Genomic DNA, 16341 nt, shown 5'->3' with positions numbered 1-16341 from the left:
CGCCCGGTTCCAGCTGTGGGTGCTGCAGAGCAGGATGCGCCGGGCGCTGGCGGCGTACCTGAGGCTGCGCGGGCTCCATGGCCAGGCTGGGCTGGCGAGGATCCAGGCGGCCTCTCAGGAGAACGCTCAGAAAATATTAGCTGTGCAGGTAGGTGATTGCAGGGAAGTAGGAAAGATCATTCTGATCTAGATTGAAAAGCAAATGATGGGTAGTGTGATGAAGCATTAAAACCATATCCCATCAGAGTTTTATAAATTTTTAACCTCTTTAATAAACTGGAATTGCATGAAGGATGAATTCAGTAAGTTAGCACATATACCATGCATAGTTTGGGGAAGAAAAAAAAAAAAAGGGAAGATGAGATTTATTTCTCACCAACCTTAGAGAAGATTATTATAAATACATTGGATATAAACATTTGAAACACAGAGCAGCATCAGAATTGCTTCTCAGTTGTTTTAGAAATGCTATTCCTTCCTGTTGTCTGCAAATAATATTCTCATGGTAAACAATACTGTCATTTTCACTGTATTCATATTTAATTTCTTTAGCATGGGACTGTTTTTCAGAAGTACTATACCTTCCCTTATATATTAAAAATAAAATAAAAAATGATAACGTTGTGGGGGTTATAAGATTTAAAAATGGTTTCCAGCCCTGTACTATTTTTCATTTTATGACTTGTTCCCCCTGTATATGTATTTACTAAGGAAAAAGACTACTCTGTAAGATGTGGTTTGAATGTTCTTTTTGTCTTGTGCAATGGTATCTTACTCACAATTCTGTAAAGCCACTCCTTTCAATCTCTTCCCATAGTTAATGGCCATAACCAGATGGCGTTTCTGAAAGGTTTTAAAAAGACTAAACTGAAAAATTTTTTTAGACTTATTTCTCACAAAAGAAGTTGTGTTGCTGATGCAGCTTTAGTGTGCCATGTTCTTGTAAACCTCGCTTTGCCATTTTTACAGGCTTTGCTCTATGATGTGCAAACAGTATCATTACATTTGAATAATATATAATTGCATTTCCCTGTTAATATCTGATGCACTAAAGTAAACCAAACTTGAATAAGTTGTAGAACTCCAATAAACTGCACCAGCATCACTGACAATTTCCAGAATCTCACTAAGGGATAGAGAGGATTTTATTATAAAATTCCAAATTGAGATACATGTGGTACTGATGTCAAAAATCACAGTCATGTTAAAATCAGAAATTCAATTTTAAAAATTACAATAAAAATACAATCACATTTTATACTTGTAATATTCTCATAATTGTATGCATTTGCATTTGCAGGCCAGTGATGAGAGGTAAGTGGAAAATTACATCTTCTTCATTCAGATTTCTCATTTAGAATTTGAAATACTGGAAAAGCTTCTTTTTGATGTTTGCTGTGTGATAAATTCTGTTCTCTCCTGTGTTCAGCTACTCCAGTAGTGAGTGAAGAAAAAGTGTGATCGATGTGCAGGCTATAGCTCATGAATAACAATAACAAAGACGTGGAACCCACAGGTGGCAGCTGGTGTCCTCACACATGAATCTTTGCATTAGTCTACTGTTACACAGTATTTTAATATGTGTACTATGAACCTCACATGTCATTGAACATTATGTCAATAACTACTATATATTTTAATTAATTAGTTTTGCAGAAATCCTTCACCTTGGCAATAATTTTTTCCATGTATGTCATTGATGCTGGGAATCCATGTCTGTTAATCTTCTCTTCCTGAATAACCCAACCAACGACAGGTGGGCCTCTGGTAAGCTTTTAGATGTGAACCCCTGCAATGTTTGGGGGTGTTCAGAGGTGAATAGCTCAGCATTACCAGAGACAACCTTTTGCTGAGAACCTAGAAAGCATTCTGCTCTCTGCCCATTTTCATTATCCGTGGCTTCCTTCTCTGACAAGAGTTATGCTATTCTAATATTCATGTTATGTTTTCATGCAGTTTGCTTGAAAATAACTTACTATTAGAATAATGAACAAGGAAAAGATACAAAATTAAAATGGAAACTAGTTCAACTATGAGCAATTACTAATGTATATAGAAGTGTATTTTCCCTCAGCAGCATAACATTTTTATATTTTACTGTATTTATTTACATGTGGACCAGTGTCTTTGTTGTATTTGTGTTAATCTCGGATCAATCTACCCTCTGCTAATTAAGTTCTTACCCTGATGACACTTGGCACAGTAGCAGGCACTTCCAGAAGTGTGACAGCCATTCCTCTCCCCCTTCCTCTCAGCAAGACATGCACTTTGCTTGCTGCTGTTTCTTATGTCCGTCTCACGTTAGCGTGAGGCTGAGGACCTGCTGTGCTGAGCAGCATGTGGCACGCAGGTGATTTCAGCTCATGGTGCTTGTGTTACAGCAACTGCATTGACTAGAGCAAACAGGAGAAGGTGAATCACAAAGGAAGAGTGAATTAGAAGAGGCAGTAGATACAGTACATTGGCTGCCTAAGTGTTTTCTGATATTTAACAGAAGCCATGATCGGGGTGAGATCCAAAGAGAGACTTAAAAGTAGATAATGTAGGTGTTTTTTTTTTTCCTTTCCAGCAGGTACTTTTTAACTAGCAGCACTCCACAGTTACGTGGAGCAGCAGAGTTCTGGGAAAATTGTAATTTGAAAGTCAAGACTGGCCTCAGACTGGAAGGCACCAATTTTTCGTCATTACTATTTTACACTTCTAAGCCTACTTTTAAAAGTCTAGGCCTGCCTTCCCATCATTTCCTTTTCCAGAGTATCTGTAAGACTTTGTGCTCCAGAGGGAAGCACCAAGGCCTGGATGAGACAGTGACAGTGCCTGTTAGTGAGGAGGATCTTTTTAGTAACAGGTGTTGGTTGGAGTTAGTCATCAGTCTTAACAAAGCAAACAAACAAAGCAAAACCTGAGGAGGAATCCCATTTAATCACAAAGTGCTTTAGTTAGTGTTAACTTGAACAGTGCAGATGCTTGCAATTAAATCTCTCTAAAATTTTTCCATTAAGAGTAGAACAATAACCAGCTCCTTTTAAGTCTGGTGTCTCAAATTTACTTCGGAAAGTGTTAGGTATAGTACCAGTCCTAATTATTATCAGCAACGAACTGAGGGGAGTCAACTCTTTACAAGGGTAGGTAATAGCAGGACAGGTGGAAATGGTTTTAAGTTAAGGGAAGGTTTAGGTTGGATGTCAGGAGGAAGTTCTTTACAGAGAGAGTGGTGAAGTGCTGGAACAAGCTGCCCAGAGAGGTTGTGGATGCCCCATCCCTGGAGGTGTTCAAGGTCAGATTGGATGGGGCCCTGGGCAGCCTGGTCTAGTATTACGTGTGGAGGTTGGTGGCCCTGCATGTGGCAGGGGGGTTGGAGCTCCATGATCCTTGAGGTCCCTTTCAACCCAAGCCATTCCATGATTGTATGTATCAGTAGAAGAGGTTTGCCTCTAGTCATTAGTCATTGACTCTGTTAGTGAAGCACGCATGAAATTTGGAGGGATAAGTGTTTCAGTACAGACCATGATGGCTACTTCAACAAAGGAGTTCTGCTTAGGAAACTTCATTTCAGTAGCTGTGCTAGACTGACTTCAAGCAATTCAAACATCACGTCCCCTAGAGCCATGTTTTCTGCTTTACCGCTATTATATGTAGAGTAAAAGAGTTGAAGAGTCTCTCCTCACCTGCTTGGTTTTCTGTCCAGCTTTAGCATGGGCTGCACATGTTCCTGGTCTGCCTGGCCCACCAGCAGCATTTCTTTGATCAGAAATCATAATCAGAATGGACCAGATTCTGGAGGCATCTCCTTTCAGATCTCTGATCTAAGAAAGAAAACCAGAGAACATTCTTCAGTATGTAGTAGAAAATAGCATAGCTGAGCATATGCTCACTGAGCTTTCACTATGATTGTGTAACAGGAGACAGGACCTACTGCCCAAAGCATCAACAATGTGCACCATGATGGCAGAGTTAGGGGAGTCAATTTCTAGTAAAAATTAGCTTCTGCACTTTTTTTTCCTAAGTGTCTGTAGTTTAGATTCTACATACTGGCATTAATAGATTATTTTTTAAAACAAAATGCTATTTAAATTTTTAATAAGCTTTTCTTATTTAAATCATTCAATTATATAAATGTGTATTCCCAGGTTTTAACATGATTCTTGTGGCAATTTTTCTTTTTCAACATTTCAAGTATTTACCTAGGATATAGGAATGGTCAACCATTTACTTAGTGTCCTTATGCTTAGAGAATATATTTCTGGTAAAAAAACAACAACAACAACCTAGCATTTAAATTGTGCTGTTATAAAAGTAATAAAAGATTATTCCAAAGAAATAGCAAGGAGTAAATAACTTGACAATTAATTTAATTTCTAGAGCAGAGATCAATGGCTGGCATGATTTATACTTTCAGTTTTGGCTCTTCATCTGTTTTATTTTTTGTAGAACAAAATGCAGGACTATTTCTTAGACAAGACTATTTCATCTTATTCTCTACCTTTTTCCAACCCATTTCAAGATTTCAGAATTCCTTTTTTACTCTTGGATTGCAGCTTCATTCTAGGTCGTTTATGTACATGCCTGATGGCTCTGAAAAGAGACTTTGTTTCTATCATGACCATCAAAGAAAGTTGTATAAGCTCCATTGCAGGAGTTAATAGCTGGAGGACAACATGTATAAAATGACAGGAGCAAAGACTATTGCTGAAAGCAGTGACAGTTTGTCTTTAAATAAAAGCTGTGTGGAGATTTTTTGTGGTTGGTGTTTGAAGAAATGTGACAGAGCAACGTGTGAAAAAATTCATCATTGCAGTCAGTGGTTTGCACATTCTATAGTTTGCTGGAGAACATCAGTCTTCAAAAATCTTTCTGCAATTGCTAAATATATTCCTAATCAGGCAGTAAATAATAAAAATAATTTATTTAGTTTAATAAAACTGAGAATTAAAAAATAAAACCTTTTCTCCAGAGGTGTACAGGCACGGTATTCATTCAGTCAGTGACTTTATTTTCCCAATAACATTTTGGAGTCTCAATAACTTGGCTCTTGAGTAAGTTCAATTAGCTATCTAATTGCAAAAATGATGTATGGTGGCAGATGTAGCTTTATTTAGGATTGTGACTGTACTTTAATCCTGACAGTCTTCAATTTACTTCATCCCTTTAGGTGATTTATCTTGACTATATTTCTGTCAAAATTATTTGGGGGGCCAAAGTGCTAACAGAAAAGATTGTTGCTTTAAAACATTTAAATATTTTTTCCTGATGGTGGCACCACAAAGGTATCTTTTTAACCAATACAAGATTATTGGTTTAATTTTTCGTAGATCTACACCTTACTCAGCCGTTCATACCAGGGCAAAGTATAATTTTTTTTTGAGGGAAGTGGTTTTATCCATTCTGGTTAAGTGGAAATTGCTACATAATCCACAGCAGAAATTGTCAGTCCACAGACTGTCATTTTGATTCCAGAATACTTTCATTATTTGAATGTTTTCCGTGGTTTTACTCAAGTTCCTTGATTAACCTGAAATATTTAAAAATGTTTTGGCTAACTTATAAGCTGTTATTGTTTTTGTAATAGTTCCACTCTATTGAACAACACTAGATTACAGTAAAAAATAATTTTTTGTCCATTTGGGATTGCCTTTATTTGGACAGTTTTTTGCAGAGATTTCCATAGAACGGACCATTTTTTTTCTAAGGCTATGGTACTTTGCTGAATCTACCAAGTACATCTCTGTGGATAGTATGTTTTACGTGAGGAAATGTTTCCCTAAATCAGTAAAATTCCTGTGGTTTTCATGGCTCCCTGTTCAACATCCTTTCAGGAAAGAGTCAGTGCAGTTCCACTAGGGTCAGGGCCAACTACAGCGTTGTGTATTTCAAGCAGGGTTTGTCCTTTTTCTTCTGAAAACCAATCATTCTTAACTTGCTTCTTATCTGTCAGATGGTAGTCAATTTAAGTACATATTTTGTTCTCTAACTTATTAACACAGGTGTGTTATGGTGTCCCCCAGGGCTGATGCTCTTCAAAATCTATGTCTTCTCTTTTATTTTTCTCTGTTATTGGTTGAGTTATCACCATTTACACTGATTACGCTCAGTTGTATCTTTTTTGCCTGCTGATTTCACTTTAGCAGTCTTGCTGTTTCTGCCTTATCTTGGAGACATATGGGGTAGATGACAGATAACTTTTCTTAAGGGACATGGCTACATACCTTTTAATTAGTTCTAACCTTTTCTGTTTAGTCACGCTTACTCATAGTAAATATTTACAATTTTGAAGATAAGTTGTGCTTGTTTTATTGTTCATTTATAAAATATTTCTTTTGCACAGTTAAAGGAGAATTGAGACCAGCAAGATACCTATTTTCACTTCTACTTATGAAGTTGATTTTTGAATGGAAAAATTTGTTTATTGTTTTCTCAATAAACATAGAAATCAGCATCCAATATTTTCTAAAAATATATGTCTGTCCTCTCAAATGAATTTTGAATTACAACACCTGACATTCTTCAAAATACGATCTCAAGTTTTATTTCAATCTTTAAAGTAATTTTTTCTGTAGATTTTTGTAGATTCATTTCATGACTCTCACCAGATTTTGGAAGCAACCAAATTTTTTGAATTTACTTATTGTGTAGATGTAGTGGCAAAAAAAATTGCCATGGAACAGACAGAAGAAAAGTGTTTATAAACGTCTATTCTGTTGTTGTATGATGATGAGAGGGACTCTTCTACAGTGAAAAGTAATCTCAGAGTAATCTCAGTTCCAAGATACAGTTAGACTCTGTTTGATCTCCTTGTGTCATTTTTACAGTCTGTAATTTTGTTTGTGACATAGCCAAATTCTGATGTCTTTACTCTGGCATCACTTCCTTTTCACTTTTGAACTGCATGTATTTGTCACACAATTGTTACATTTAGGTTTTTGTGCCTCTTGCACACTAGAGCACCAGGCTTTTTTTGATCCACATAAATTCTCTATTTTTCAAAGCATTGTGCCTAAAGACTGTCAGAACGTCAAACATTTCCTGGCATGCAAGTCATGCCTAGGGAGGCCCCAACTGGCCGCCTCTTCTATGGCTTCACTTGAAAGTTTTAGTAAATGAAGTAAATGGAATATGTAAGAAATCACTTATAGATGTGACTGGCACCTAAAAAGCTGTAGTCTATAGCAGAAAGAAAAAGACCAGCTGAACATTTATGCTTATGAAACCAAAATCATCATCTGGAGGATAGTTCTGCTGCTTTCCCGTTAGTGATGGAGATTAGGAGGTGATCTCTGCCAACTAAAAAATTGGTCTCATATTTTTAATGTTAATCTGAGCACAGTTCAGAATTATTGTGGTAATGAATTGTTGAGTTTGCTTGCAGGTGTACATTTTTAATTTTTAATTTCATTTTTATTTTTGTGCAGAAATACATTGCAGTATTTTGAGTATTAAAATTAGTGATCTAACAGAAAATGAAACAATGATGACATCTAATCTAGATTTATTTTTAAAATTAATTTTATTGAATTGCATTATATTTCTTCAGTGTTCACCACCACTTTCTGAAATCTATCTTCATATATTACCAGATAATAATTGTCCATATTCTTATAATTTCTAACTTCCAAACACTGAAATGCCATAATAATTTAAAACATGCTGACAAATGTATATATATATATTTACTATTGAAACACATGGTTACAGGATTAAAAGTGTTCTTCAGGTAACTAACTTTTAATATCTAACTTTTTACTGCTGGTGAGATGACTGTACAATTTCTCATTGAGAAAAATCATTCTTCCATTTTAAAAAATAGAATCCAGAAGTGTAGTCTATGAATTCATATTCATTTCACTTGCAACGCTGATAAGTTACATTTGTGGGCCAAGGACACAAAATTCCAGTCACATCTGAGGAACAGGCAAATCTAATTTCTCTACTGCTTTTATTATCAGCAGGGCAACTCAAACTGCAAGAAGGCAGAAGCTGTGTGACTTCCAGCTTCTTAAAAATTGGTCCACTGAGTCATGTTGCTGCTACAGCAATCTTTAAATCTCAGATTTTTCTCTGTATCTCTTGGCAGAGGTATTAAAAAAATTAGTTTAAAACTTGACAGAATAAAAACACTGGATCATGTATTGTGAATTTTTCAAATAGGATTGAAGTTGACAGGCTTGATGTCTTTCCCAGAATCTGAAGAGTACTAGGTTTCTTATTCTTGAAGTAACATAAATTTTACATACTGAATTAAATAACTAAAATTTGTATTGAATTGCTGAAACAAAATATGCTGGATTAAGTTTAAAGAGATAATAGTTACTCTAGCATTTCTAAATGGAGCATCTTGGTTTTGCACTTAATTTTCTCTTAACATCTTAACATCTAGTATTTTGGCTAAGCTGTACTAAATAAATAAAAGGAATCAGAATTCCTGAATTGGAAGAGACTCAAAAGAATTACTGAGTCCTATTCCGGCATAAACAAATTACAATATTTACTCATTCAAAATATTTACATTTATAAATAAATGCATTTTAATTGATCCTATATAAAAAAGTTAAATGGATCCTATAAAAAAGGTTCTCTGCAACTTTCATAGTATGAAATGCTCCTACAGTTCAGGGGAGTCTTTCTTATTACACAAAGATAGTTGATGTTGTTCAAGCAGCAATAACTGAAAATACAGCAATAATTAAGTTTTTTCTTCCTTCCTAGTAAATTATACAGGAATCTTTGATTCTTTTTGCTGAGCTATGCTGTCTTGGTTTGAGTAGATGTGCTATTAGTATCTGAGAGAATATGGAGAAGCACATAATACATAACCAAAATCTCCTTGAAGCATTTTATTATAGTTTTGTAGAAAGTTGTTTGTGGGTTGTTTGTTTTGTTGTTGTTGTTGTTGTTTTCAGAGGCTAACCATTTCTCATCAATAATGTCTTTTTTTCTCTCTTTTTTTCCCCCTAATTCTTGATTTGGAGCAATAGCGCTGAACAGCAGGAAAGGCATGGTTTTCTTGTGCAGCACTGCCTTAATAAGAGAAAACATTGTTTGTGTGTAGATTGGATCAATGGGCTGAGGCCAATTGTATGAGCATTAAAGAGACCAAGTGCCGGATCCTGCATTTCAGTCACAACAACCCCATGCATCACTACAGGCTTGGGGTAGAATGGTTGAGATGCTGTACAGAGCAAGAGGATCTTGGGGTATTAGTCAAAAGCCAGCTGAATATGAGTCAGTAGTGTGCCCAGGTGGTCAAGTTCAAAGGCATCCTGACTTTTATCAGAAATAATGCAGCTAGTTACCAGGACTGGGAGGGGGGCAGAAGAAGAGGAGAGGGCAATCATTCCCCTGTACTCAGGTCTGGTGAGGCTACACCTAATTGTATTCAGTTTTTGGCCCCTCACTATAAATAAGACAGTGAGGCCCTGGAGTGTGTCCAGAGAAGGGCAACGAAGCTGTGAAGGATCTGGAGCACAAATCCGATGGGGAGCAGCTGAGGGAGCTAGGATTGTGCAGTGTGGAGAAGAGGAGGCTCAGGGAAGACCTTATTGCTCTCTACAACTTCATAAAAGGAGTTTGTACCGGGTGGGGGTCAGTCTATTCTCCCAGGTAACAGCAATAGGATGAGAGGGAATGGCTTGATGTTGTGCCCCTGCCAGGGGATGTTTAGGTTGAATACTGGAAAAAATTTATTCTCAGATGGGGTGGTGAGACATTGGAACAGGCTGCCCAGTGAGGTTGGTGGAGTCATCGTCACTGGAGGTGTTCAAGAAATGTGGAGATGTGCTATCAGGTACATGGGTTAGTGAGCATGATGGGGATAGGTTGACGGTTGGACTAGATAATCTTGGTGGTCTTTTCCAACTTTAATGATTCTGTGACTCTGTTAATGTAGTATATGTTTCCACCTAGCTCAACTGATAGATATATATATAGGAAGAAAGGAGGAAAGAGGTATTCAAACTGTACTATTTAAACAAAATGCTGTGTTTCTGAGGCACTTTTACTAGTATAACCATGCATATTTGGATGCTGGATTCAAGTTTAATGCAAATTATAATTAATATTGAGGAGTATTATGATGACTCTGTAGTGCATAATCCTCTCTTGAGATTTTGGTCCAAACGGACAAACCTCTCAAGGGTAATTTGGATCACAAGATTCTTTTTGTACGCAAAACCATCAAGGCTCTCTATGTACTTATCAATTGAAAAGCAATGGTAATTTTGAACAACAGGAGAATGCAGCGATGAGCCAACAAGTGAGATGATTATTCAATTATTATGTGTCAAAGAGAATAGGAAGTGAGACTTTGTAGATTTTCTTTTCCAGCAATTGACAGAAGCCTTCAGTGTATAATTAAGAAAAGTCAAATAAAGTCTATTTTCAGGAAGACAAGATTAAGGATAGAATTTATGAAGTTGTAATGTTGCCAAATGAGCAAATGCTTAGCTCTGGTTTTATAAGTAATACCCAAGAAATAAATTTCTTTATCCAGTACAGTGAGTAAAGAAATGACAGAGAAATGACATTTTAAATTAATGATTCAACCTTGCAACATCACTTTGGGCTATCTGATGTTGAGTAACCTCCTTCTACTCATTTTAAACATATATCAAAACACAGGTTTAATGATGAACTGTTTACATGTTGAAAGCTCCTTTTTGGCAGCTCCTCTGTTTTTGTCGTTACCTGAATTAATTATGGTAGGTCAGAACATCTCTAGTAAACATGCTGATATATCATAGATTATAAACTCGTCTGCTGAACTCTTAACCATCGTTGCAAAGTAGATTATTTTATTTAAAGACAGCGGTTTAAAAATTTAGACATTTAATTTAATTATCCTCTCCCAGAAGTATAACAAGAAATCGGAGTCCTAGTGTGAATAGCACTATACTTGTATAAGAAAACTTACAGGAGCATTTTTTGCCTCAAACTCAATAATTTTAGTTATAATCACTAACTATGTTTTTGTTTTACAGAAACAGTATGATTTGGAAAAAGAATAAAATTGCTTTTAAAGTACAAAAATAATTATGAACCACTTGAAATGTAATGTCTGTATTTTATTTCTCATCAGAATTCATTAGTGTGTAACATCAATAATTTAGCCCATCATTTGCCAACACTGACTTGGCTCAGTAGTTCAATCATGTAACCCTGTAAACTCACTTTCCATTAAAATGAATGTTGCTGACAAAGGATAACTAAAGAGATACTTCATTTATTAGCTAAAGAGATACTTCATTTATCAACATTTTTAAATTAGGAGTTTGGGACCACAGACACTTAGCTGGATAAATGATTCAAAGGAATCTTTGCATTAGGCCTAAAGATGTTTGTAGAATCAAATACAATGTTATCCAGAATTATAACTGCCTTTCATTTGTGTAACATGTAATTCACAGTATACTATTCCAGAAACCAACAGAGCCACCTGCGGAGAATCAAATGACCTACCAGAATGTAATCCTGACTGTCATGTACAGAAATTATAAAATATGTAATAGTTATTCCATATTTTGATTGACTCAATCAAGCATTTCCCACAGAAAAATCCCTACAGTAAACTTCATGAAACGTGCACTATAATCTCCCAAAGTTGTATCTGATATATTTAAATATTTTACATTATTTTACCACAAAATCTTCAAAACCACTTCTTATCTTCTCCATAGACATCATTTAAAAACATTCCAGTTTCAAATTCAATGTAATCCGCATGTTGCTACTGCAGCCTTTTTCCCAGACATTTTTTTTACCTGAATACTGGTTTTGTTTTCTAAACTTAAGCCTCTTTTGTATTGTTTTTATTTGGTTGGTTGGTTGGTTTTTGCTAGCATATATACATACCTGAAGCATGTGCAGACTAAAATCTCTCAGATCATGTCTTTTGACTGTATCTCTCTGGGAAGATGGAGCATCCACATCTCTGGGCAACCTGTTCTGGTGAGGCACTGGAATAGGTTGCACAGAGATGTGGTGGATATCTTGTCCTTGGAGACTTTCAAGGCCAGGTTGGACCAGGCTCTGAACAACCTGATGTAACTGCTGATGTCCCTGTTCATCGCAGGCGAGTTGGGCTAGACAACTTTTAAAGGTGCTTTCCAACTCTGAGCATTCTGTGATTCTGTGATTCTCAGATGTATTGAGAAACCGTATTCTTTTGAGAAAAGATCAGTGAGCATCTGTTTCTTGACAAACAACACAGGAACATCATCTGACATCAGAGAGATGCTGGTGGTACAGAAGGACCCAATTAAGCGTTAGCAGAAAGGACCCATTAGCAGAAAGTGAACAAAGGTGTTGCAATACCACTTAGTTGCAAGCCATGACATTACTATGCATTCCTCTTATTCTTTGCTTTGCAGTGGTGATGTGCATAACCTAGAGCTGCTCCTTCTTATAAACAGTGTTCCAAGCGTGGAACAGTATGCTCCCTGTGCTGTAATACACTCCTGTGATACTCCAGGCTAAGAAGTGAAAAATCAACTTTAGGTTTCTGTTTCCAACCAGGCACATAAGTATTTTTCAAAAAGGAGTGAGATATTTTCTCTGAGCCTGAGTGCTGTGATAGCATAGCAGAAGTCTGTGAGATGAAGACAGAGGGGGGACAGAGAAGGTCTGTACAAGGAATTTAAAAACAACAACAAAAAAACTTTTCTTTTTGTGGCGGGATTGGGGTGTGAAGGATTATGCTTTAAAGAATTACTCAGTTCTCAGGAAAAATTTTGAATTTTGAAGAAAATGTTAACAAAAGCAGTTTTCTTTTAAACCAGTTAGAGCTGTATTTCTCATCCCTGAGATATGCAGCACTGCTGTATGCACTGTACTGCTGCAGGTGCATGCAGTCTACATCAACAATTGACTCAGCATTGGTTTTGGCTCTCCTGCTTGGCTCTGGGGCAAAAAGTTGAGTAGAAGACTCAGGAAGAGCAGTTTATTTCTTATGTTTAAGTCTCCTCTAAAACTGTGATGGGTCACAGCTTTTTCATTGAGTTGCTTTAGCGTGCCAGCTTGTCACACTGCTATCGCGGAATTTTAGTGGAGCATTTAAATTATCTATAATAACCCCAGAAAATCCCACTTTTTATTTGGCACAGATTTTTAAAGCTACCAGTTTTAGTTTTATTATAATTTCTAAAATAAGAAAATGAAAGAGTGCACCAAACAAGAAAAAAATTTAATGCTATGCTTCAATTAACCTTTAGGGACTATGCAAAATAGAATACACTCTTGAATTTAGTCCCATTTAAATCAATGATGAAGCATACACTGCCATCCTTGGATATATAACTATTTTCCTCAGGATAATATATGTCCTCTCACTACGTTGCCTTGCCTTTAAAATTATTTTTTTTGTTTTAAAAGTAAGTGTTTTGTTATAATTTTAGCCTAGGAAGATAAGAAAGGCATTGTAGTGAAAGACACAATCTTTTATTGTACTGGCAAAAAGACAGGTTGGCAAAAAGACTTGGTAGCACCATTTCTTCTATCTTTGATAGATATCTGGGACAGTATTGAGCATTGTTGTTTTCTTAGTTTCAGTGACATATTCACTGATAATCTAATTATTGTTCCATTTAAAATGTTTATATGTAATGGAAGCAAAGGCTTCCACCTATATTCTGATCATTTTTAAATCTTAATATCTTACTTAATTCAAGATAATAATAATTCTCCACATTCAATACTGACTCCTTTGACCTATACAGATGATGAGTCTACCCACTGCTGGTGTTACATTATTACCTTTCTTTTCCATTTATTTCTCATTCTTTTTAATTCCTACTCCTTTCATCTTAACAGGCAGAGTCTAAAAAACAGGGAAAATTTAGAGGAGATGATGAAGAATATGATATGACTAGATAGGTAGGATTAGCATTTGAGATTACAGAGCTAAAATGTGGTGATGTAATCTTCTGAATTAACTTGCAACTTCCCTTTGCATTCTCTCATTTTCTCTGAAGAATAGAAAGTCAGTGGTTGTCTTTCTTCTATTGATCATCAAAGATACTAGTTTTTTTCCTGTATATAAGCTATCAGAATTTTTCATTGCTTTATTGTCACTCAGAAAGTATATAATTCTGGACCTCAATCTGTAGTAGTCAGACAGCATCAGCATTACCCTGACAGATGCAATGGTGTCCAGTAGCCATTCAGATTGAGAAGTTGTGCACTTCAGTTTCTCCAGTATGATTTCTGCTTTACTATGATCAATACACAGAAGTGTGGCCCGCTTAGGCTTCAATTTTATTTGGAATAATTTAAAACAATTAGATAGACTTGTGTCCTGAAGTAGCAGTTTGCTATTAGGTAATACTAAAGATTTTTTCCTTTTAAAAATAATCTAAAATAATCTTTTACTGGAACAAAGTAGTGATGGATGATTTTGGTGCCCAATCAACTTTCTGTGTGGGTGAGACAAGTACATGGGGTGTGTTTGGATTCCTTCTGAAGCAACACTTGCAGCTTTTTGTCCTTCCTGCATAATGGAGACAAATGGCTTGGACACAACTGTCCTGGGGACATGATGGAGAAAAGCTGAGCAAGCCACTCCTTGATTTTCCCCTTCTCTGCCATATTTCTTGACCTTGAGTAGAACAAAATGTCTTCCTAGGTGCTCAGTTTTATGAAGATGCTTTAACATCTCTTTTCAGAGACTATAGATGTATTTGCAAAGTTGTTTGTGGATCTTGTAGCTGTTTGTAGATTAATGCAGAACCTTACTTTCTTGAGCTTCCACGTGTGCTTCAGGGAAAAGATGAATTGTTATTAAAAAGGGTCATTAGTAAAAGAATCAAGCTACCCAAGTTTAAAGTTTTGCTGTATTTCTGAAACAATGTCATACCTCCTTGCTGTTCTCTAATATGTTAGGTAGAACAGTTGACAAATGAAAAACTAGTAAGGGCTATTAAGGACTCAGGGCCTGAATTTGATAGTTTTCTGTGTTTTAAATCCATTAATTTCATTACAGTTACACCTAATTTACGTCTATGTGAAAACCAAGCATTAAGTTTGACTTGTATTTTTAGTCTTTATTTCTAACAATTTGCAAGCTACTAGCACATGATACTGTCTGCCTAATGGAGCAAATTGAAGATGAGTGACCATATATTATGTCACTATATATTTAAAATAAATGTTTTCAGTTTTTAAAATGAAATAATGAAAGATTTTTTTTTATTGCAGCATTAATAAAGCATATGACTGTCATAAACTTAATTTACTTTTATAGGCTCTGTAAAATGCAGCTTCGTTCTTAACAAATTAAACTTTTTTTAGGGAAAGAAGTGGAATTTTTCCCATGACCCAGTGTTTCACAAGTGTGTAATAGAAATGGAAACTGGAATAAAATGAAGCATTTCCTCAGGAACAACTGTGCTGAAATTCAGATTGTCCCAATGAAATCTACAAGCTAATCTGAAAATTTGTTTTACATGAATGTTATTGCATTGATGTAAATCATTCATGGAAATGAGATCAGAAATATCATGTATGGTTGTTTTTCTATTTCAAGAGTGACAGAATACACCCACAGCTCTCAGTCTTCAGTTAATGGGAATCCAAATGTATGCTAAACCTTAGGCCTAGATAGATGTATCAGCATCATTTTGTCAATGAGCCAGGACAGAAAATTTTCCTTTAAGACAATTCAATCTAATCTTCAATGTTTTATTAAATTTACATTCAGGTCAGTGTGGTTAATAAACTATCATTTGATGATTAGCTTTCTTACTTGTAAACATCAGTTATTAAAAATCATACTCAGTACAATTTACAAATATGTTCATATTATTTTATTTTATATTGATAAGATTGTTCTGGTGGTGCTTGCTTTAGTTATATAAAGAAGTCCCGAATCATTGATCTGCATTCAGTTCCCCAGCATGTTCTGAAACCAGAATGCCAAGAAAAATGGTACCTTCTAGCTTCTTTCTCTACTGAGTTTAAGCTTTAGAAAAATCTTTGACAATAAAATCAGCATGTTAGTGAAATAATCTTAATGCTCTTTTGTTTTTCTATCATATCTTGTAAGTTTCGTCCATTTAGATACTTTGCCCAAAATCTCATTACCACTGCATTTGTTTGTAGCAGCATTACGCTCATGGCTCTCTCAGGAGCAGTGGCCCATTGGATTTACTTTCAATTTGTCAGTCTGCTTCTCTTGAAAGTTCTGACTCCCTGAAACCAGGGGTTTGCATGAAAACATTGATGGTAGTGGTGATGCATCAGTTGAAATTGGCACTGCCCTGGTTCCCAGCCTGCGCAGCTCCTTAGTGAAAGGAATGGTAAAGAATTAGAGCTCCAGATCATCCAGCTGAAGTGCAACTCTCTAGCTTTAGAGTA

General features: G+C 35.9%; 1 protein-coding gene across 1 annotated transcript in view; it reads left to right on the top strand.

The window, feature by feature from the left end:
- The first annotated feature begins 6 nt into the window (after positions 1-6).
- Positions 7-16341, top strand: part of LOC100544231 (coiled-coil domain-containing protein 178-like) — an 18589-nt gene continuing 2254 nt past the window's right edge. Inside the window, exon 1 of the mRNA XM_003205019.3 lies at positions 7-148. Coding sequence (XP_003205067.1) covers positions 35-148 — 114 coding nt within the window. The 5' untranslated portion in view covers positions 7-34. The remainder of the gene's footprint in view (positions 149-16341) is intronic.

Source organism: Meleagris gallopavo, chromosome 3 (genome assembly GCF_000146605.3).
Source record: "Meleagris gallopavo isolate NT-WF06-2002-E0010 breed Aviagen turkey brand Nicholas breeding stock chromosome 3, Turkey_5.1, whole genome shotgun sequence".
Classification (NCBI taxonomy): Eukaryota; Metazoa; Chordata; class Aves; order Galliformes; family Phasianidae; genus Meleagris; species Meleagris gallopavo.
This window is presented reverse-complemented; position numbering and strand designations above follow the sequence as displayed.